Source organism: Ovis canadensis, chromosome 24, assembly GCF_042477335.2.
Source record: "Ovis canadensis isolate MfBH-ARS-UI-01 breed Bighorn chromosome 24, ARS-UI_OviCan_v2, whole genome shotgun sequence".
Classification (NCBI taxonomy): Eukaryota; Metazoa; Chordata; class Mammalia; order Artiodactyla; family Bovidae; genus Ovis; species Ovis canadensis.
Genome location: NC_091268.1, coordinates 37,019,633 through 37,042,901, shown reverse-complemented (window position 1 = coordinate 37,042,901; position 23,269 = coordinate 37,019,633). Strand labels below are relative to the sequence as shown.

The 23,269-nt window shown below is 43.6% G+C and overlaps 1 protein-coding gene across 2 annotated transcripts in view; it reads right to left on the bottom strand.

Moving 5' to 3' along the window:
• Positions 1-23,269, bottom strand: part of PRKCB (protein kinase C beta) — a 373,695-nt gene that overhangs the window by 99,735 nt on the left and 250,691 nt on the right. For both annotated transcript variants that reach the window (XM_069570367.1, XM_069570368.1), the window contains exons 6-8: positions 18,257-18,413; positions 16,682-16,816; positions 4,565-4,661 (exon numbers count right to left, since the gene is read on the bottom strand). In XM_069570367.1, the coding sequence (XP_069426468.1) occupies positions 4,565-4,661; positions 16,682-16,816; positions 18,257-18,413 (389 nt within the window). The remainder of the gene's footprint in view (positions 1-4,564; positions 4,662-16,681; positions 16,817-18,256; positions 18,414-23,269) is intronic.

Genomic DNA, 23,269 nt, shown 5'->3' with positions numbered 1-23,269 from the left:
ATCCTAGACACTTTTGGGCTTGTGATCTTTGGAGGACAAGAATCCTGTCCTGTGTCCCTCTGAACTCCCAGCCACCTCGTGCCTAGCAAGGTCCTCCATCAAAGAGCAAACGCATTTTAAAACTGAGGCCCAAATTTAAATGATCTTCTGCCTTGCTGGGCTAGATATGCCTTCAGAAACAGGATACACTAATGGCTGCCTTTTCATGTCTGCAATTTAGAGCCTGAGGACTCAGTGCTCAAAGAGAGAGCAGACAGAGGCGCTTCTGAGAAAGAGCCCTGCCTCTTGCCAGGCTGCACCAGGGGAGGTTGAAGGCACCAGGGCTCCGTTTCAGACAAAGAATGCCTGTCTTGGCTTAAACTAAACTCCTCCACCACCCCTACCCTCTGCAAGGAGCTCCTAGGGCACTTTTGTACCCAACAGTGGTGGCAGAGACCCCAGTAGGCTATGAGTCCACATTGATGCTCGGAACCCCCAAGCAGCCCTTCCAAAGACCAGGAGGGGAAGGTCTGGAGCATTATTTATTCTGTATGTATTCTGGGAAGATGATAATGATGGGCTGACATCTGAATTATATCACATGCCAGGCTGGTTTATTTATTCAGTTTTTTTATTTGGCTGCACCAGGTCTTAGTTGCGACATGCGGGATCTAGTTCCCTGACCAGGGGTGGAACCCCAACCCCCTGCACTGGGAACGCAGAGTCTTAGCCACTGGAGCACCAGGGATGTCCCCAGACTGTTTAAAGTGCATCGCTTCATTCACTGCCATAGACCCTCCAAAGAGCAGGAGCATCATGATACCCCCACTTTGCAGATGGGGAATCAAAAGCTCAGAGATAAAGTAACTTGCCTTCAGCACCCAGCAAGGAAGGGACAGAGCTGGGACTCAAATGCAGGCAGACTGGCTCTCGAACCACCTGAACAGCACAGGCTACGCTGCACAGATGTAGCCCCAGTCATCCAGCCAAGACCCATCGGCGGCACCCCTGTCCTCTCTACACCTGGGCTGCTGGCCGCTGACACCTGTGACTCTGTCTACAGGCTCACTTCCTGACTGCAGGAGCAAGTATAGTCCACTGGCAGGTCAAGTTGAAACCGCTGGCAAGTTAATTCCCCAGAAGCAGCCACTGATGGAAGGGGGACTGGTGGATAATAATTCCGCTGCCTGCTCCTTGACTGGAAACCCTGCGGCCCATGCTAAACCCCAGCTAAAGCAGGATTAAACCCCAGGTGCCCACAGTGGTATCTTGCTGATAGTACATCCTTTCCCAACTCGCTTCCTCTCCCTGCCTCACTTCCTCACTACGCTAGATGCTTCCTGGGGTCACTGCCAAGCTCCTCTGTCCATGGAATTCTCCAGGCAAGGATACTGGAGTGGGTTGCCACACCCTCCTCCAGGGGATCTTCCCAATCCAGGGCGTGAACCTGAGTCTCTTGTTTCCAGCTTGGCAGGTAGGTTCTTTACCACTAGCGCCATCTGAGAAGCCCCTAAAGAAACCATGTGCACTTGAATCCTGAGAGTCTGTTTCTGGAGAAATTCAGAGTGAGACAGTGACCAGCTGAGGGATGTTAGAAAGTTGCTTAACCTCTCTGGGCCTCAGTTTCCTCACCTGTAAAAGATAAAGGGGGATGATAGGAGTACCAACTAATCAAAGTGGCTGTAAGGATTGAACTATATGAGTTAATACTTCTAAAACACTTAATAAAAGGCACATAGTGAGCATTTTATTAAATCAAAAATTGCTCTGTAAATAGATAGCCAATGGGAATGTTTTGTATGACTCAGGAACTCAAACTGGGACTCTGGAATAATCTAGAAGGGTGGGAATGAGCAGGAGGTGGGAAGGAATGGGAGGGAGATTGGAAAGGGAGGGGATATAGGTATACCTGTGGTTAATTCATGTTGATGTGTGACACAAATCAAACCATTATTATAAACCAATAATCAATCAATTAAAAATAAAGATTAACAAAAATTAAAAAAAAAATCAACCAACAAAAAAGTCTACAACTGGCAGAAGACCCATTTGGAACCAAGCAAAATGGTGGAGCTTTCCCCAGCCTATCAGCAAGACCATGGCTGGACAGAAGTCCCCAAACAGCCTCCTCCGACGTCCTGAAACAGGCCAGGAGTAGTAACTTCACCAAGCTCATCCTACCATGAAATTCTATTATGCCAATTTCTGCAGCTCGATTTTACCGTCACTCAGAATTTCTCCAGATAAGAGGCTTGAAAGTAATTTCTGAGTCATTCTGGGTGCTAATTGGTTATTGCACAGGGATTACATTTCTCATGTTCAAGGTCAACTGAAATTCCTCTATGTGTCTGGGAACAATTTTCAGTCTCTTGGAAACATTTTTTTAATCAACAAACTATGGTGTGGAGCGATTACCACTCAGGCATAAACAAGCGTTTGCAGGCTCTTGCGGGAAATAAAGGGACACGTTTTGTTGCACGCAGATAAAACAGTCCTTTCCTTCAAGCCAATAACTGGCCCAGACAAATGCTCTGTTCATGTAAGAAATGTTTTCCTGGGTGTTCTGAAATGTCACCCCAGCTGCCCTAAGACAGAAGAAATCATTTTGCAAAACTGAGACTTCATTTTATATAAGAAAACACTGGTCTTATTTTCTTTTTTTCATCCACAAGAGGACATTTTTAACTCTGCAGCAAACAGACACCACTCCATCAGAAAGTTGAGGGAAGGAACTGGAAAGAGCTCTGTGGAAGGCCTGCCCTCCAGTCCTACCTTTTTTAAAAAAAAAATCAGTGTCCAGTTCTTTTTTATATATTTATTTATTTTTGGCTATGCTGGGTCTTCACTGCTGCAACGGGCTTTGCTTTAGTTGCAGCGAGCAGGGGCTACTCTTCAGCTGTGGTCCTCAGGCTTCTCATTGCAGAGGCTTCTCTTGTTGCGGAGCACAGGCTCTAGGGGGCGCAGGCTTCAGTAGTTTTAGCTCAATAGTTGTGGTGCCCAGGCTTAGCTGCCCCGCAGCATATGGGATCTTGTCAGACCAGGGATCAAATCCGTGTCCCCTGGATTGGCAGGCGGACTCTTAACCACTGGACCAGCAGGGAAGTTCCCAGAGTCCAGTTCTTAACTCTCCTAGGAGGGAAAGTCCTTCCATCCACTCATGTGGGCTTGAGCGGCCCTGTGAGGATGAACCTATGATCGAGTTCCCTGGAGAATGACTGACGAGCCCACGGCCAACATGTTTACTCCACTTGCTTCCATGATGGGAAGTCTCACTGGGTCAGAACCATCACCAGGTTTTATGGAAGGTGCAGGCTCAAGACAAGGGTCAGGATCCAAGTACTATTTCTGTCTAGGTGAGGGGCCTCTAACAGGGCTCTTGGAATAAATGCCCAAACCCTTGCCAAAGCCAGCACAATCCTTCCACTCTGTCCCCCACCACCTCCCAGCCACACTTTGAACTATGCTCTCTCTGCTCCAGCCACACTGGCCGTCTTTGAGCATCCCATAGTTGCAATAGATCGCCCACCACAGGGCCTTTACTCTGTTCTCCTCTTGGAATGAAAGGCTTTTTTCCCCTTTACTTGGTTAACCTCCCGTGTTGTTTCCTCAGAGGCTCCTTCCCTGCCCTCTCAGACAACGTTATATTTCCCTCTTACATCTTCTCAAAGCACCATGGACCTCTCTGTCACAGAACTTTACCTGGTCACATTCTGCTTCTATTTGCTTGCGTGGTTACTTGATGAATAATAATGACAGTAACCTATTTCATTTTAGATATTTCATACAATTTTTCAGAGTTAGTAGGCCATCATTGCTTATCTAGAATTGATGATTTTCCATCAGACTTTGTATATTAAGTTCCTGTGAACAAAATAATGAGTTTTCCCTTATGAAACTACTTTAAAATCACTCAATACACACGGAATGAAAGAACTCAGACCTATTTCCCCAAAGCATTTTCTTTGTAAAACTGGGATATGTCCTACACACCTTTGCGTCCCATATACGTCCCAAACTCCTGGAAAATGGAGTTTTTGTGGCCCCACAGGGGAGAAGAGGTTTGCTTGGGGTAGAAATGGACCAGCACTACTGCCCAAGGTCGGAGCCAAGGGCTCCTAATCTTGGGAAGATCCACATATAGGTATTTCATGGAGTTAGCAGCACAGTTAATTCCATTTGTTAGTACAGCACCATCCCACCGACAACAGATCCAAATTCAGATTCCAGACCTCAGCAAGCCTACTTGACTCAGCTTCCAGAATATAATCACTACCTCATCCTCTGTTTTCATTCATCGTTACTGACATTCCTGTCCAAGCCACCATCCAAATGACCCAGGTAGCGAATGAACACTTTTAAGGAAGGGTCTAAATCTGATTGAAGACAGGGAGGCAGAATGATGTCACAACACAGGGAACACTTAATTGAGATCTTGAAGGATAAGTAGTTTTCTGGGAGGTGGAACAACATATCAAAGGCCCAGGATCGTGAAAGGCCTTGGTAGAAATCACACCACGAACAAGAAAAACAGTACAGAGGGCAGACTCAGCTGGTTCCCACCAATGCTGAAAGAAAGACATCTCACCTCGAATTTCTGTCGCAGCTCCTCGTTGCCCTCACTGCCTTCCGGTGGCACAGGCACGTTGAAGTACTCGCCTTCCTCCTGGCTCAGTAACTTAAACCTAAAGGGAGCAAAGGAAAGACAAACTCCATGAAACTACTCAATATTCTGATGATTAGGATAAGGGAGAGGGGTCTACAGAAAACTGCTTTAGAAACATGTGTTGATGGGTTTTTGTTTGGGGATGTATCTGTGTGTGTGTGTGTAGCTAGGTATACTATGCGTATGTATGTGTATATATATATAGCAGCAGAGATACTTTTGTTTGGAGCAGAGAAAGGTTTATTGCAGGGCCACACAAGGAGAACAGGTGGCTCATACGCAAAAAACTCAAATTCCCCGTTGGTTTTCCAGGAAGAGGTTTGCTTTTCTTTTTAACTTTTTATTTTATATTGGAGTATAGCCGATTAACAATGTTGTACTAGTTTCAGGTGGATGGAAAAGGGATATATATATATATATATATATATATATATATATATATACATACATACATACACGTGTCCATTCTCCCCTAAACTCCTCTCCCGTCCAGGCTGCCACATAACATTGAACAAAGTTCCCTGTGCTATACAGTAGGACTCTGTTGATTATCCATTTTAAATAGAACAGTATTTTCATAGCAATCCCACACTCCGTATCTCTTCCCTCATTTATATTTTTATAATCATCAGAAAGACATCAGAAAAAATATGTTTATAGAATGCAAAGTTCTTTGTCAGCCTGTACACACACACAGACACACAGGATTTTCTTGGTTATAACACTCAGTGTTTCTATCCATTTTGGGGGGCCCATTAATGGATGTTAGAGTTGGACCATAAAGAAAGCTGAGTGTTGAAGAACTAATGCTTTTGAATTGTGGTGCTGGAGAAGACTCCTGAGAGTGCCTTGGACAGCAAGGAGATCAACCCAATCAATTCTAAAGGAAATCAACACTGAATATTCATTGGAAGGACTGATGCTGAAGAGCCCACTCATTAGGAAAGACCCTGATGCTGGGAAAGATTGAGGGCAAGAAGAGAAGTTGAGATGGCTAGATAGCATTACCGATTCAATGGACATGAGTTTGAGCAAATTCCAGGAGATAGTGAAGCACAGAAGCCTAGTGTGCTACAATTCATGAGGTCGCAAAGAATTGGACACGACTTATTGACTTAACAACAACAAGGTGCTTTCTGATTCTGAAAGAAGGCTGAGGCTCTCCCACTGCATCACGCTGCCCCAGCATTCCTCCCTCTTTCACTGTAACACACTGCCACCTTGCCACTCAGTGCTCAGCAGCACTTGGAAAACTACGGACTTCACTCAATGATGCTGTTTTTCTACACAGACACCTTCCCAAAGTGTCTGGTAGTCAAGCTCCTGAGAAAGTACACAAGCCCTGCAGTCAAATCATGCCTGGGTCCAAATTTCACCTCTTCCTTTGCCTCTTTAGGTAACTGGATGAGCTAGGAAGATCCCTCGAGCCTTGATTCTTCTCATCTATAAACAGAAATAAAAGTCTTTTCTATAGGATTATGGTGAAGTTGACACGTGATGATGTGTGTAAGATGATAAGCCTGGTGGCTGGCATTTTGTTGTTGCTCAGTCATGTCCGTCTCCTTATGACCCCATGGACTGCAGCACGCAAGGCTTCTCTGTCCTTCATCATCTCCTGGAGCTTGCTCAAACTCACGTCCACTGAGTCGGTAATGCCATCCAACCATCTCGTTCTCTGTCATCCGCTTTTCTTTCTGCCTTCAATCTTTACCGGCATGAGTCGGCTCTTCACATCAGGTAGTCAAAGTACTGGAGTTTCAGCTTAAGCATCAGTCCTTTCAATGAATATTCAGGACTGATTTCCTTTAGGATGGACTGGTTGGATCTCCCTGCAGTCCAAGGGACTCTCAAGAGTCTTCTCCAACACCACAGTTCAAAAGCATCAATTCTTCGGTGCTCAGCCTTCTTTATGGTCCAACTTTCACATCTGTATGTAACTGCCAGAAAAACTATAGCTTAGACTATACAGACCTTTGTTGGCAAAGTAATATCTCTGCTTCTCAACATGCTGTCTAAGTTGGTCATAGCTTTTCTTCCAAGGAGCAAGTGTCTTTTAATTTCATGGCTGCAGTCACCATCTGCAGCGATTTTGGAGCCCAAGAAAATAAAATCTGGCATTTAGCAAGTGTTTAATAAAAGGCATTATCATCATTGTTACTGATATTCATATTATTATAATAAGCAAGACGGTTTCAATTTGTTTCTAGACCACAAAGATATTTTCATCTAGTCAGACTGAGATGAGCGCGAGGAAGGAAAGGGGACGTTCCAAAGACAATTAAGTCATTGGGTGAAAAAAGAACCCCAAATTCCTCACTCCTAAAGACTTCCTAAGCAAAATTTACAGTTTTCATCACAATGTTTTTCTCCATTCACAAATCTTCCTCGGCAGCTTCTAAAAATAGACAGATAGGTGACTCAAAGCCAAGATGCCAGTTTGAGCCTGGACGCCTCCACATTTAATAGTCAATGCTCATCTTCCAAACTTCCACTGAAATTACCCAAAGACATATAAAAATAAGAGAACATCTGTATCTTTGCTGGAAATCAAGAAGGGTGCTATCCACAAAGCAGGGACTTCCAGGAAGTTCCACCAATTAAAGTACTAGTAAGAGATTATGGAGCAGTCTTTTGCAAAATTCATCCACCTTTGTGGATTTTGCTAAATCTGGATGTTATTATCAACTTAATGCTTTCATTTAATCACCTCTTTTTTAAATAATAAATTCACTTTAAAAGGACACTCTATATGTCTTCCTTGTAAAGAAAACCAATATCATTTGTTAAGCAGAAAGTACATATCTGTGAAAAATTAAACACATGCAAATCAAAGTTACTCATACATGTGGCTGATTAACTTTATTGTACAGCCGAACACGATATAACATTGTAAAGCAATGATACTCTAATAAAAAGTGAAAAAAAACCCAAATAGATGGTATTGCTTACCAAAGGCTCTGAGACTAATGCCTGCCCCCCTACTTTGTTAAAATGGGAGCTCACCAGGGCCCTCTGAGACTTTCTCTGCAGCAAACTCAAGTACTGAAGCAACACCAACAGAAGAATAGCATTGCCCAGTTATAGTTCTATATGGCCAACACCTCAACCATGCACTACCTAATCCATTTGGGGTAGAAAGTATTTTGGAAGATATACATTAAGGGGGATTGACCAGCTGTGATCAGTCAATGGGAACCTCACAGGACCCCACTAGCAACCCTCGATCAGACCACCAGAGATAGGATGAGGGTCACCAATTTTGATCCATATTCAGGAGGTACAGGACACACCAGCGCCATTGGGGCACTGGTCAGAGCAGGCGCCCCCCCCCCACATTCGCTGTGGCCAGTACACTGTCCCTATGGCCTCTGGATATGGACAGTGAACCCATTAGAAAGGAGGAACAGGGATCCCTTCCAGCTTTGAGATGCACAAACCCAGCAGGCAGAAGACGCCCCACCATCAGGTAGCAGGGCTGCCTGCTGTGCAGCTGTCTCAGGTCACAGCCCTCCCCCCAGCATCTACAGGACCGGGACCCCAGACCTGACAAAGAAGAATTTCAAAAATACAAAAGACTTCTTTGTCCCTTCATCTGGATATGACAGATTAGAACAGGACACTCAGGTTTCTTGGGCTTTCCTGGTAGCTCAGACGGTAACGAATTTGCCTGAAATGCAAGAGAACTAGGTTCAATCCCTGGGTCGGGAAGATCCCCTGGAGAAGGGTACGGCAACCCACTCCAGAGAGCTTGCCTGGTGAATGCCGTGGACAGAGGAGCCTGGACAGTTACAGTCCATGGGGTCGCAAAGAGTCAGACATGACCAAGCGACTAACATACCCACACTCACATTTCTATGCTCACCATTCTATACGGAGGGCACATGAAGAACCTCGCTCAAATAAAGAGAAACAATGAGGAATCCAGCTTCCATGAAACAGAACCAGTGTCAAAAGAAACAAAATTCCAAAAAATATCTAACTCAGTGAATTCCAAGAGTTGAATGCATCTATGAAGTAGCAACAAGAAAACTACTTTCAGAAAATATATATATAATTATTAAGTTTTAAAATCCACTGGAGATAGTGAACACTAGGATGGATAATCCAGTAAACAACTAGCGCATTAGAGGACAAACTTGAGAACTTTCCCTGGCAGTTGGCTTGATATTTATTATGCTAATTAGATTTGAATGGAATGTTTTCTATACCACTAAGAAAAAATGCATATTCCCAAAATTAACATACAAAATGAAAGAAGGAAATATTGCAACATATATTTCAGCAAAGACAGTATTATCCCTCTTATATAAAAACTTCTAAATTAGTAAGAAAATGATAGGGAAAACAGTACACAGTCGCTTATCAAAACAAAAAAAGGTAATATACAAATGAAAGCATTCAACTAATTAGTAACCAATGTATGTAAATAATAAACATTTATATTATAAAAGCGTATATAAAATGTATATCACATTATGCATGTATGTTATCTATATATATATATATATTTAGTAACAAAATATGTGTAGCTTCTGCATCATCTTTCAAATTTATAATACCAGATGTTGACAAGCGTGGGTGAATTGAAAAGTCTCACACAGCCCTGGTGAGAATGTAAATTGATTGAAAAAATGATAGAACAATATGGTAAATACTTTAATAATGCATATATCCTCAAAGCTACTGATTCCAGGCTTAAGAATTTATTAGGAAATAATTAAGGCAAGGGCTTCTCAGGTGGTTCAGTGATAAAGAATCTGCCTGCTAATGCAGGAGACACAGGTTTGATATCTGCATGGAAAAGATCCCCTTGAGAAGGAAATGGCAACCCATTCCAGTATTCTTGCCTAGAAAATCCCACGGACAGTCCATGGGGTCACAAGAGTCAGACACGACTTAGCGATTGAGATATTTAAAGAAAAGGTTTCACTATAAGTATGTTTACTGTAGAATTATTTATATAGGTAAACGTTGCACATCTTATAATAAGAATATTATTATGTAAGTTGAGGCATAGCCATAAGAATGGACTGTGTGAGGCTACTAAAAAGATGTTGCCCAAGATTACAAATAGTAAATATAATCTTTCTATTGAAATGTACACAGAACAATTAGCAACACTGACCATACACTAAACTAAATTGAAAAAAAAAGAATGGCAAGGAAAACATGAAAAATGCACAGACCACATTCTCGGGCTATAAAGCACGAAAACCGTCACTGAATATTAGTAATAAAAAGGTAAACAAAAAGTTAAGACTAGAGGCTATAAAACACGCCTAAGGAAAAGCATGTTAGAAAGAAAATTAAAAATACAACTGCAAACTTCGAGTAAGCCACAAAAGCTCAACTGCGACGTATCAAAACAGAAATTTTTGTTCCCGCCAATGCTTGCTTGTTATTTTTAAAGAGCAGCGTTAAGAGAGAAAAAAATAAATTAGCCAAATATTCAACTGAAATTCAAAGACAACCACAAAACAAACCTACGGGAAAGGAGAAAACAGAAACACAGAACTGATATACAAATCCCAGACTCTTTGGAGAAATTAAAAAAAAAAAAAAACCCCAACAGTGAAACAGATAAACTTCTGAAAAAACAAGGGGAAAGAAAGAACATAGTATAAGGACACAAAATTAGAAACAAAGGAGAGGGTTTGACACCAGACACAAAACTGGCAGCAGAGCAGCAGATGGGGGCCCGGGGCTGGTGCGTCACATCTGGACGCTTTCCTTGCTATTTCTGACAGACGGCCTTAAATGAGAACCGCAGAAGAGCAGGGAGCATGTGTCCCCTTCCAGAGGGGCACACTGAGTCTCGCAGAGGGGATGGGACACACCCTAGATCGCACAGGGTTAAAAGAATTCCTGGGTCAGGACTTCCCCGGTGGTCTGGTGGCTTAGAATCCACCTTGCAGTGCAGGGGCCGTGGGTTCAATCCCTGGTGGGGGAACTAAGATCCCACGTGCCGTGGAGCAACTAAGCCCGTGCACCCCAACTAGAGAGTCTGTGCGCCACAGTGAAAGATCCCACATGATGCAACTAAGACCCAATGCAGCCAAATGAATAAATGTTTTAAAAAATATATCTGTTAAAAAAAATTCCTGGGTCAAGAACCCAAATTTCTAGCATTTGGTATATTTCAAGGTAAGACAGCATCATAGATGTCTTGGTCCTAAATCTGAAGACGATTTTTATCTACAGCATCTGAAGAGGGCTTTTATTTTTGCAGAAGTTCCCTTCCTACTATTATTTCATCAACTTCGCAACCATCCCAAGAGATAGATGGAGACGGGTTGCTATAATTACTCCTGATGAATGGAATCAGACCTGCTCAGAAGGCTGTGGTACAGGCAGCGAAGTCTGAGGTCACAAGGCATCTGACTGGTCAGAATAGCCTCGCTTCCAGTCTGCCTTCTAGGCCTCCACCACACCAGGGGGTAGAATGGGATGTGTAGGTGCTTAGGTGCTGGCATCACAGAGACCTGGACCTGACCTCCAGCTGTCACTTACGTGCTGTGTGCGCCTCACCCACTGACTAACTACTCTGATCCAGGGAACAATGTTCCACCCAGCAGTGCTGGGAGAATTAAAGGCTGATGGAAGTGTAAATGCAGCCATATTTGGACTTACTCCTGGTGGTCCGTCCCTTATGATCAAGCCATTCTGTCCTCTCTGCACTCTGCCGTTTGCTTCGGGGAGGAGACGTGCTGGGCGCTGGCCCAGGAAGAAGCATGCAGCCCTTATGGGAGACAGCCCTGCCCTCTGTGGCCTGGAGAACCACATGAAGGAGACAGGCGAGGAGGGGGTGAACGTAGAGGGCTTGGGCCCCCTGCCTCCAGAGCCCTGGGCAGAGACCTGCACGGAGGGCCACAGCATAGCAGCAGCTGCAGCAGGAAAGACAGAGGGCTCTGAGATGGAGCTCCTGGATCTCCACGCAGCAGACTCAGAAAATGAGAGGTCATGGAAGCACCAATCAGGGTGGGGCCTGGCAGTGGCCCACGGGGTGGGACAGAGAGAACCTCACAATCAGAGGCAACAGCCGAGGACCTGGGACTCCAGCACAAAGCCAGAAGGATGCCCCCACAGCTGGGGGGTGGGGGGGAAACTGTCCTGCCTCTATGGGCGCTGGTTCAGGGACCAGGCAGGGTTGGTCACCCTGCAGCAATGAAGCCCAGAGGCCACCATGTGCAGTGAAGGTTCCCTTCTCCTCGGCCACCAGGAGGTCACAAAACCGCATAAGAAAGTCTAGGTCCATTATAGAAAATAAAGCAGCTATATTTTTTCCGCACATCTGACTAACGCTGTATCAATGTATGACTTCAGGACACCTGGGAAGAGATCAGCCCAGAGCCTGGCACTAGAAAGAGTCAATAAGAGGCAGCTATTGTTATCATAATTATTATTATTATGTTCTCTCCTGTCTCATTTATACCCCCATGGATCATGCATTCTTTCTGTTTAACCTCTTTACACTTGATTTAAAGAGGAAGGAACAAGCAATCTAAGTAGCAATGCTGAAAGCCTGCAAAGTCAAATCATCCAGATGTCAAGAAAAATTATCCAGAACTTGGGGAAAAGGCAAAAGGATGATGGTGTGACCTTTTAATGTCATGCTTGAGCATGTTCTAATTAGTTATCTCCTTCCTCTTGGTCCTATTATTTATTACTCACAATCCAGTAAGATACAGATGGTCTCCCAAGTCTGCAAAGACAGATGTCAACTTTTAGAAATCCGAGGTGAGATTTTGTTCTTTGGTCTGGTAGATACAATACCTCCAAAATTGTGATTTTACTGCCCTGTTTAACAGCAGCCAGTTTTACATCTAACTTAGCCAAGTTATTTCAGCTTCCCTTTGTCTGAAAGTGTAAGTGAAAGGGTTAGTTACTCAGTTGTGTCCAACTCTTTGTGATCCATGAACTACAGCCCACCAGGCTCCTCTGCCCGTGGAATTCTCCAGGCAAGAATACTGGGTAGCCATTCCCTTCTCCAGGGGATTTTCCTGGTCCAGAGATCAAACTCATGCTTTACCATCTGAGCCACCAGGGAAGCCCGACAAAAATTCCTCAAACCTATGGAATCAGGCATTCATCTTCCCAGCTTCCTCACTCATGAGCTAAGGAAAACTTTAACAAATGCTCATTATCTTTTTTAATGAGAATTATGTCTTTAACTTTTGTGATTGGGCTTTAGCACACTTCTTTTTAAATTTTTTTAAAAAATTTTATTGGAGTGTAATTAATTTATAATGTTGTATTCATTTCTACTGTACAGCAAAGTGAATTAATTATACATATACCTATATCCACTCTTTTATAGGTCACTACAGAACACTGGGTAGACTTCCTTGTACTATACAGTAGGTACTTGTTATTAATAGTTATCTATTTTATATATAGAATGCACGTGCCTGCTCTTTCATGTCTGACTTTGTGACCCCATGAACTGTAGCTAACCAGGCTCCTCTGTCCATGGGATTTTCCAGACAAGAATACTGGATTTTCCGTATAAGAATATTGGAGTGGGTTGCCATTTTCTTCTCCAGGGTATCTTCCTGACCCAGATATCGAATCCATGTCTCCCACACTGCAGGCAGATTCTTTACCACTGAGTCACCTGGGAAGCCCCATTTTATATCAATCCCAATCTCCCAATTTATCCCTTCTATCCTCCCCCCACCCTCAGTAACCATAAGTTTGTTTTCTGCTTCTGTAACTCTGTCTCTGTTTTGTAGATAAGTTCCCCTAAAAGGGTACAAGTGAACTTATCAGCACCCTTTTTTCATGGTCTCAGCTTCTGCATTCCTTCCCGTCTCTCACCATGTTGTCACTGATTAGTTATTTGTGTGATTTCTTCTTCAAGGTTTCTCATTCTTTTCTAGAAGCTAAGTTTCACAAGGGCATGTCTGTCTTATACTTGATGTATTTCTAATGACTAGGACGGAGTGAGCACAAATAAATAAAATGAATAAATGCCTATGATAAATGTGGAGGAGAGATAAGGAAGTCGTAAGGCGGACAATGGAAAGGACGTGAGGTCCCTTGTGAGGTCCCCATGATCCATTCTCTTTCTTGCTAAACCAGTTTGATTCTGATTGTCTTTCACTTATAACTGAAAAAGTCCAAAGCAAGGACCATTCAGAAATGAGACAATTTCTCTTAAAGCGACAGGAGCACCCGCCGCACCCCTGCCAAATTACTACTTCCCCCATAGTTCTAGTGCCAAGGTGGACCATCTCTTCTGACTCCTCTGCTCAGATAACTGGGAAAGAAATAAACAGTCACTGAAGAGGACCTACCCAGCCTCTCCACTGGGAATATTGGGCAAAGATTTTGTTGTTGTTAGAAGCAAACATGCCAGAACAAGGGAGATGCTGCAGCTGACTGTGAAAGTAACCAGGACTTCCCAGGTGGTGCTAGTGGTAAAGAACCCACCTGGCAATGCAGGAGATATAACAGATGCGGGTTCAATTCCTGGGTCAGGAAGATCCCCGGAGGAGGGCAAGACAACCCACTCCAGTATTCTTGCCTGGAGAATCGCCATGGACAGAGGAGCCTGGAGGGTCCACAAGGTCACAAAGAGTTGGAAAGAACTGAAGCAGCTTAGCGTGAATGACAGTAACCCCCCAGCACTGTGGTGGCCAGGCTTGGTAAGCAGTCCCAGTGAAGAGACATCTTCTTAAGGAGTCAAAATCTAACAGTGAATTAAACATACCTTTTAAGTAAAGTGTGAGAGCCGTTTTAGTGCTAACGGGGCCTCTTAAGTCATACAGTTGTATAAAGTGGGACAGATATAAAACAATAGGGACTAATGAGGACTGCAGCAAATGGGATTCCCTGGTTGCTCCATCAGTAAAGAATCTGCCTGCAATGTCGGAGACCTGGGTTCAGTCCCTGGGCCAAGAAGATCCTGCGGAATAGGAAATGGCGACCCACTCCAGTGTTCCTGCCTGAAACATCTCATAGACAGAGGAGCCTGGTGGGCTACAGTCCCTGGGGTCATAAGAGTTAGATATGACTTAGCCGACTAGACCACCACCACCACCACATCCTGTCAAATGTCAGTATTAACTACTCAACTCTTCTCACTTGTTACCCTATAGGCTCAAACTTTTATTGGGAATTTCCTGAGTTTGAAAATACTGACAACTAATTCTTTCTTTCTTTCTTTTCTTTTTTTTTTTTTTTTTGCATGGAAAAGTCTAGGAAAGTGAAGTCACTCAGTAGTGTCCGACTCTTTGTGACCCCATGGACTGAAGCCTACCAGGCTCCTCCGTCCATGGAATTTTTGCATGAGGATTAAATAAAATGTTATCTATGTGCCAATCCCAAAGAAAGACAATGCCAAAGAATGCTCAAACTACCACACAATTGCACTCATCTCAAATCCCATGGACGGAGGAGCCCGGTAGGCTGCAGTCCATGGGGTTGCTAGGAGTCAGACATGACTGAGCGACTTCACTTTCACTTTTCACTTTCATGCATTGGAGAAGGAAATGGCAACCCACTCCAGTGTTCTTGCCTGGAGAATCCCAGGGATTGGGGAGCCTGGTGGGCTGCCGTCTATAGGGTTGCACAGAGTCAGACTCGACTGAAGCAACTTAGCAGCAGCAGCAGCACACACTAGTAAAGTAATGCTCAAAATTCTCCAAGTCAGGCTTCAGCAATACGTGAACTGTGAACTTCCAGATGTTCAAGCTGGTTTTAGAAAAGGTAGAGGAACCAGAGATCAAATTGCCAACATCCACTGGATCATGGAAAAAGCAAGAGAGTTCCAGAAAAACATCTATTTCTGCTTTATTGACGATGTCAAAGCCTTCAATTGTGTATCCCAATAAACTGTGGAAAATTCTGAAAGAGATGGGAATACCATACCACCTGACCTGCCTGTTGAGAAACCTAAATGAAGGTCAGGAAACAACAGTTAGAATTGGACATGGAAAAACAGACTGGTTCCAAATAGGAAAAGGAGCATGTCAAGGCTGTATATTGTCACCCTGCTTATTTGACTTATATGCAGAGTACGTCATGAGAAAAGCTGGGCTGGAAGAAGCACAAGCTGGAATCAAGATTGCTGGGAGAAATATCAATAACCTCAGATATGCAGATAACACCACCCTTATGGCAGAAAGTGAAGAGGAACTAAAAAGCCTCTTTTTAGTGGTTTGAAAGTGGATGAAAGTGAAAGGGGAGAGTGAAAAAGTTGGCTTAAAGCTCAACATTCAGAAAACGAAGATTATAGCATCTGGTCCCATCGCTTCATGGGAAATAGATGGGGAAACAGTGTCAGACTTTATTTTGGGGGGCTCCACAATCACTGCAGATGGTGATTGCAGCCATGAAATTAAAAGACGCTTACTCCTTGGAAGGAAAGTTATGACCAACCTAGATAGCATATTCAAGAGCAGAGACATTACTTTGCCAACTAAGGTCCATCTAGTCAAGGCTATGGTTTTTCCTGTGGTCATGTATGGATGTGAGAGTTGGACTGTGAAGAAACCTGAGCGCCGAAGAATTGATGGTTTTGAACTGTGGTATTGGAGAAGACTCTTGAGAGTCCCTTGGACTGCAAGGAGATCCAACCAGTCCATCCTAAAGGAGATCAGTCCTGGGTGTTCACTGGAAGGAATGATGCTAAAGCTGAAACTCCAATACTCTGGCCACCTCATGTGAAGAGCTGACTCATTGGAAAAGACTCTGATGCTGGGAGGGATTGCGGACAGGAGGAGAAGGGGATGACAGAGGATGAGATAGCTGGATGGCATCACCGACTCAATGGATATGAGTTTGAGTGAACTCCAGGAGTTGGTGATGGACAGGGAGGCCAGGCGTGCTGCGATTCATTGGGTTGCAGAGTCGGACACAACTGAGCAACTGAACTGAGCTGATGTGGCAGAACCAATCCACCAGCTTTCACTTGTAATTCTACTTTAGTCTTTAGGAAAAAAGGAGAAACATTTAGGAGAAAAAGGGAACCATTCTTGATCTCAGGTTTCGATGGATCAAGCTGTACTGTTGCTTTCAAAGTGAAAGTTTCCTTACCAGCCATCAACACCAGCTTTCTGCAGTTCAGAAATCCCAAACGACAAAGATCCCATGAAGTCATTTCTGCTGGTCAGATCCCAATCCCAAATCTCTACAGACAGTCTCCTGTCTTTGTCTGATTCTTTCAGCTGGCTGCAAGGAGGAAAATAAAAAAGTCAGTGGAGGTTACAGTGATTTCTCAAGCAGATGAAATGTACAAGAGGACAAAGCCAGAAGGTAGCAATGTTTAAAGATTACAAGCTGTTGCAAGAAACAAATTCAGTTTTCATCCCAGGCAAGCTCCCTAGGGAGGCAGAGCTTTTCTGTTTTACAGCCTGTGGTTAAACAGGAAGAGGACCGAGGCCAGCTCTGACCAGGCAGTTCTAACCGCTTGCATTGCCGTATGTCCAGGATCCACGATGCCCAGGAAATCCTATTGACACAGTCACTCTAAGAACTATGAATGCCAGTCCTGTAATTATGTGAGTGTTTGCACACATGCAGGTTGATGATGAGGTTGAGGAAACGTATGAAGGAAAGAGCCTTGCTGGGGCCAGTCTGGGGGAAATTGTTCTAGGGCATGTCCTTGATGGAGGCTGAGATGAGCCCCCAGTTTTGCTCTGAGAGGGGAAGGAGGAACCGGGGCACCACAAGAAGTCATGCTTTTGGCCCATGATCCCTGAAGTTGGAGGGCTTCTCTTGTGGCTCAGACAGTAAAGAATCTGCCTGCAGTGCAGGAGACTCGAGTTCTATCCCTGGGTCAGGAAGATCCCCTGGAGAAGCGAATGGCTACGCACTCCAATATTCTTACCTAGGAAGTTCCATGGATAGAGGAACCTGGCAAGATACAGTCCATGGGGTGACAAAGAGTTGGACACAACTGAACTGAGCAACTAACACATTCACTTTTCCCTGGAGTTGGACTGTCACTGAATCCCATCTTACCCTGTTCTTGCTGTGGGATACTGGCCTGTTCTTTAACCTCTTTAAGCCCCGTTGATAGAATGGGGATGAAATGACTAGTGAAGCCAGATCCCTTAATACAGTGCTTGTTATACACAGCACATGCTCAGTAACCATCAGCTGATGTATCTCATAATTGTTAGCTCAGATGCAGCAAAAAGTGAGGCCATGTTCTTGGAGCACTAGCCAGGGAAGACCCTGCATGACAGCTAGCAAAGAGCTGCCAGCAGGTGGCTGGCGGCTGGCCCAGCATCATCCACACACACAGCCCTAAGGAGGTCATTCCCACACCCTATGGGTTGCATTCTATGTTTGCTGAGACCCAGAGCAACTCCCACAATTTGGCTTCACCTAGCAACACATCACAGTATTTTCCACTCCCCCACATCAGAGACATTCTCAATACTGTATATGAAAAAAGTTCCAATTTTTACTTGGCTTGCAATGCAAAACTGCAGATGGAGAGGAAGGAAAGAAGGAAGAAAGGAAGAGAGGAAGGGAGAAAGGGAAGGAGAGAAGGAGGCAGGGACGGAGGGAAGGAAAGACAGGCTGGTAGAGGACCTTCCCAATCTCCGGTGGCCCACAACCCAACCTTGCCACCCAGGCTGGGATGCAATACTTTTAACTTACAATCTAAATGTCTCGTTCCACTCGGGGTTGAGGGAGCACTTGATGGTCTTGGTCTTCTGCTTGCTCTCACTCTTGGGATCAGGAATCAGTTTCAGTTTCACGTAAGGATCTGACAAGCCATTAGGATCCATAGGTACAAGGTTTTTAGCATCTCTTACTAAAATCAGAAAGAAAACAAACAAACCAGTTTTAGCATTAATAACTATAAAGAAACCTGAGTGCCGAAGAATTGATGCTTTTGAACTGCGGTGTTGGAGAAGACTCTTGAGAGTCCCTTGGACTGCAAGGAGATCCAACCAGTCCATCCTAAAGGAGATCGGTTCTAGGTATTCACTAGAAAGACTGATGTTGAAGCTGAAACTCCAATACTTTGGCCACCTGATGCGAAGAGCTGACTCATCTGAAAAGACCCTGATGCTGGGAAAGATTGAGGGCAGGAGGAGAAGGGGCGACAGAGGATGAGAGGTTGGATGGCATCACTGACTCAATAGACATGGGTTTGGGTAGACTCCAGCAGTTGGTGATGGACAGGAAAGCCTGGTGTGCTGCGGTTCATGGGGTTGCAGAGTCGGACACGACTGAGCAACTGAACTGAACTGAACCCCCAAATGTTAAAGTGCCAACCAGTGATGGTTGTAGAACCTGTGCAAAGGTTTCCTGGCATCACATTTATTTAATGGGAATCTTCATTTATTAGCACCAACAGCTAAGAAGCATACGAAGTGAGATAAACTGAAAAGATGTAGACTCTATGTTGGTTTAAAATTGATTTCTGACTTTCAAACTGCCCTTCCCCTAGATTAACCATAAATTTTTTAAGTTTATTTTCCAAAAGGCCTCCAAGAAAAATTAGCTTCTTCCAATTAGCTTAATCCTTTCTAGGATCATACATATTGTACTTCATTTATGGTTGAATAGAAGACTCTTGAGAGTCCCTTGGACTGCAAGAAGATCCAACCAACCCATCCTAAAGGAGATCAGTCCTGGATGATCACTGGAAGGACTGATGTTGAAGCTGAAACTCCAGTACTTTGGCCACCTGATGCGAAGAGCTGACTCATCTGAAAAGATCCTGATGCTGGGAAAGATTGAGGGCAGGAGGAGAAGGGGACGACAGAGGATGAGAGGTTGGATGGCATCACTGACACAACGAACATGAGTTTGGGTGGACTCTGGGAGTTGGTGATGGACAGGGAGGCCTGGCGTGCTGCGGTTCATGGGGTGGCAGAGAGTTGGACACAACTGAGCAACTGAACTGAACTGAATATCTGCTTGCATGAATATATCAAATTTTGCTTATCCATTCATCAGTTGATCAACTTTTGACTATTGTAAAAGATGCTGCTATGAACATGTGTATACTCTGACATAAAAATTTACATATTCTATGATTCCATTTACATGAAACATCCAGAACGGGTAAATCCAAAGAGACAGCAGACTAGCAGCTACCAGGAGCTGGTGGTAGGTGGAATGGGAGTTACTACCTAATGGTTATGGGGTTTCCTTTAGAGGTGACAAAATTCCTTGGAACTAGATAGAAACGATGGTTGCCCAAAACTGTTAAAGCAGTAAATGCCTCTAAACTATATACTTAAAAATGGTTAATGGTGCATTTTATCTGAATTCAAAAAGAAAAATAGACAACTGATGTGAACATGCAGTACAGCATAGGGAACTCTACTTAATGCACCATGGTGACCTAAATAAGAGGGAAATCCAAGAGGGAGGGGACATATGTATATGTATAGCTGATTCATTGTGCTGTGCAGTAGAAGCTAACACAATATTATAAAGCAACTACACTCCAATAAAAGGCAATTAATAAAAAAGAAAAAGCTATTAATAAAAGAGAAAGAATTGCCCTCTAAACCAAAATGACCTATTATCCAAGCAGCACCCATTACCTAGCACCTAGACAGCCCAGGGAGAGAGGGCTGGAAAAATAGCATTACAGCTAAGCTCCACCTGTGCCCAAGAACACCCTGGGTGAAGGAGGTTTAGCAGGGAAAGGAAGAAGAAGGCCAACAGTGTGGGATGCAACTGAGAACAGGAAGGATGAGGCAGCATAAGATATCAGTCTGGAGAAATGGAAGAAGTTAATTAGGAGTCAGTTCAAAAACCAGTAACACAGATGGCCAAGGGAAGGAGAGAAGAAAATGAAAACTGTCTAGATCTTGAGGATACAATGCTCAAAGTAATATATTGATATTAGCAGACTGAATCAAACTATCTGCTAAAAGGTTAACAAACAGTGACTCTTACCCAGAATGCAAAGATGGCTCAACCTCAGAAATCTATTATTAAAATATTCATTACAATTATAGGTCAAAGGAGAAAACTATAGGATCATTGCAATTAGCTAGAAATAATAGGAAATCTCCACAGGACAAAGGACATCGGAAATAATAGCACCAAAGTTAATGGTAAATGCAATCTCATTAAAGTCAGGAATATGACAAAGATACCCATTACCACCGCTATCATTCAGTATTTGTTCCAAGTGCTTCATAAGTGCAACAAGTTATCAGCAAAGTAAAGAATAAAGCATCCCAGTCACTCCCTGCAACCTCTGCTTCCATCTCATCACAGTCACCTCCTTCCTGGTGTTTATCATCCAGAAGTGACACTACTTTCTTAAACTCAGTTTCATGTATCCCACAAGCTACACTACTTCCCATTTTCCAGTTCATTAACTCTAGTACCCCACTGCTACAAATCTTTCATCACCAATCAATCTATTGAGCCCAACACAAAATTTTCTCTTTCTCCTCATTCCCTCTTGTCTTTACTCTGTTCACCTCCAGCTTAAAGTTTGGGGGCATTATATTCACTCCCCAAAATTACTCTCAACCCCCTTGCTCCTCTTCCCTTTCATTTTATCTGAGAACTAACCACTGCTTGGGATGGAGTGGTGGGGGGCTGACTTGGCTAAGATCATATAGCTAGTGAAGGGTTGAGACTGAATAAAGGGAATGAAAAAGGGCTGAGTGGACTGTCAGAGGAGTGACAAGGGACCCCAGGAGGCAAGCTGTGACCTAGTCTGCACTGACATCATTCTGTACTCTAGCACATGGCCCCTTCTTCCCCTCATCCACAGGCTGAATTCCTATTCCATGTCATCTTGCAAGTTGTATCTCATTTTTGTACCACAAGTAAGAATTTTTCCTCTTTATTTGGCTAAGTTCAATAAACAGGTCCCTAATGTGTTCAGCACTCTGATAAGTACTGTGGACAGGGGTGCCAACATAACATGTTGATCTTGTCTTCAATATCTTATGTTGACCCCCTGTCCCCAGTACCTAGCAGAATAAAACCAAGTTATTCGAAGCAATTTTGGGATCATGAGGAGTCGAACATGACTTGGCAACTGAGCAACAACAACAAATTCAAAGCAGAATTGATTTCTAAGGAGACAGTAGCCAGCTCATATAGTATACTGGATACAGGGCTATATGAATCCAGGGTCTGCAACTTGCCTAGCAGTTATTTCACATTTTTGAACCTCAAATTCTTGATCAGTAAAATGGAAAGAACATACCTCATTGGGCTGTTAAAAGGGTGCAATCAGATAAAGAATATACATTGTTAACCCAGAAACTGGCACCTAGGGAATAGTCAATAAATGCTAGCTATATTATTGCTTTCATTTTCATGTTATTGCTACTTCATTGTTATTACAATTAATATTCAGTGCCCTCTTTTACTACATTGGTTTATTGTTATTACGAAGACTTAATCATTTCCAAATTTTTTCTTGAGAATAAAGCATCTGACTTTTCCATTTGAACCCTTCCAAAGGAATGCTTCTCAGCCCTTAGTGCAGACAAAGGTCACCCAGATGACCAGTGAGATGCATATTCCTATGACCCACTCACTTCCACAGATAAGATTCTGATTCATTAAGTCTGGAGTGACACCTGCTCATCTGTTTCTCTAACAAGTTCCCAAGTGATGCTGATACTGCTGGTCCATAGAGCACACATTAGGTAAAACTTTCCTAGATGATATAATTTCTTAATATGCCCATACACTTTCCCCATGGACTACATACAATCTCCAACTGTTACTTTCTCTCATTCACTGAGCCTTCCAAGGAAAACAGCATGTGCCAGTTGCCAGGCTTGGATATTGGAATGACACATTTATCACCCTAGTAAGTTGCATAAAAACATGATTTGAGAGGCTCTGAAGTGCCAGAAACTTGTCTGTCTGGTTGATTGGCAACACATATGCAAGTGAAAACAGCTTGTCTTCAAAGAGCACACGCCCTCCCCTGTCTTATAAACTGACAACACAGGATAATCACCAGAACATTCTTCTAGTGTAAGTATGCAACCTCACAGCTCCTTCAGAGTACTCTTTGTAGGACAAGTATTCTTGAGCCAATCTCATAACTAATGGTTTAAGAATGACCTCTCCCCGACCATCTACTTCCCCTGAACTTTCCAATCCTAACTGAGGCATGACTCCATCTTTCCCCCAACTCTTATAGACCTTTTCTTCTACTTCTGTTCCTTTTGGGTCTATCCTCTTCCAAAGGGGCCAAAAATTTCTATGAAAAGGAACAAAGCGGAACTGATTCTGGGACTGTCGGTATTCACATCTCCAAGTGCTCTGGCTACTAAAGTCACTGTATCATGAGCAGCTGAAAGTAGCTGCAGGCTAAGATCCAAAGGCCTGTCCCCTCCTGAAGCTTTTCAAAGCAGAGTCATGTTTCCCAGCAGCAAGAGAGCTGTATATGTATCGAGAAAGCAAATCTCTCTAGACCACACTTGGCGAGACTGACTTTGATTTTTCTTGATAAATGTTTCTTTACTATCTCTGTTGAAATTCAGCCAGCCCAGATGGTACAAAATGCTTCACACAAAGCAGAAATAGCAACTGTCCCCCCTGGTGGAAGCTTGCTAAGTGCACAGGAGAAAAGTGTCCCAGTCAAGAGAACATTGCTTGCCTTGGGAGTGAAGCTGGTTGGGGGGCAAGATCTGGCTGTTTCCATCAAAGGCCTTCAGA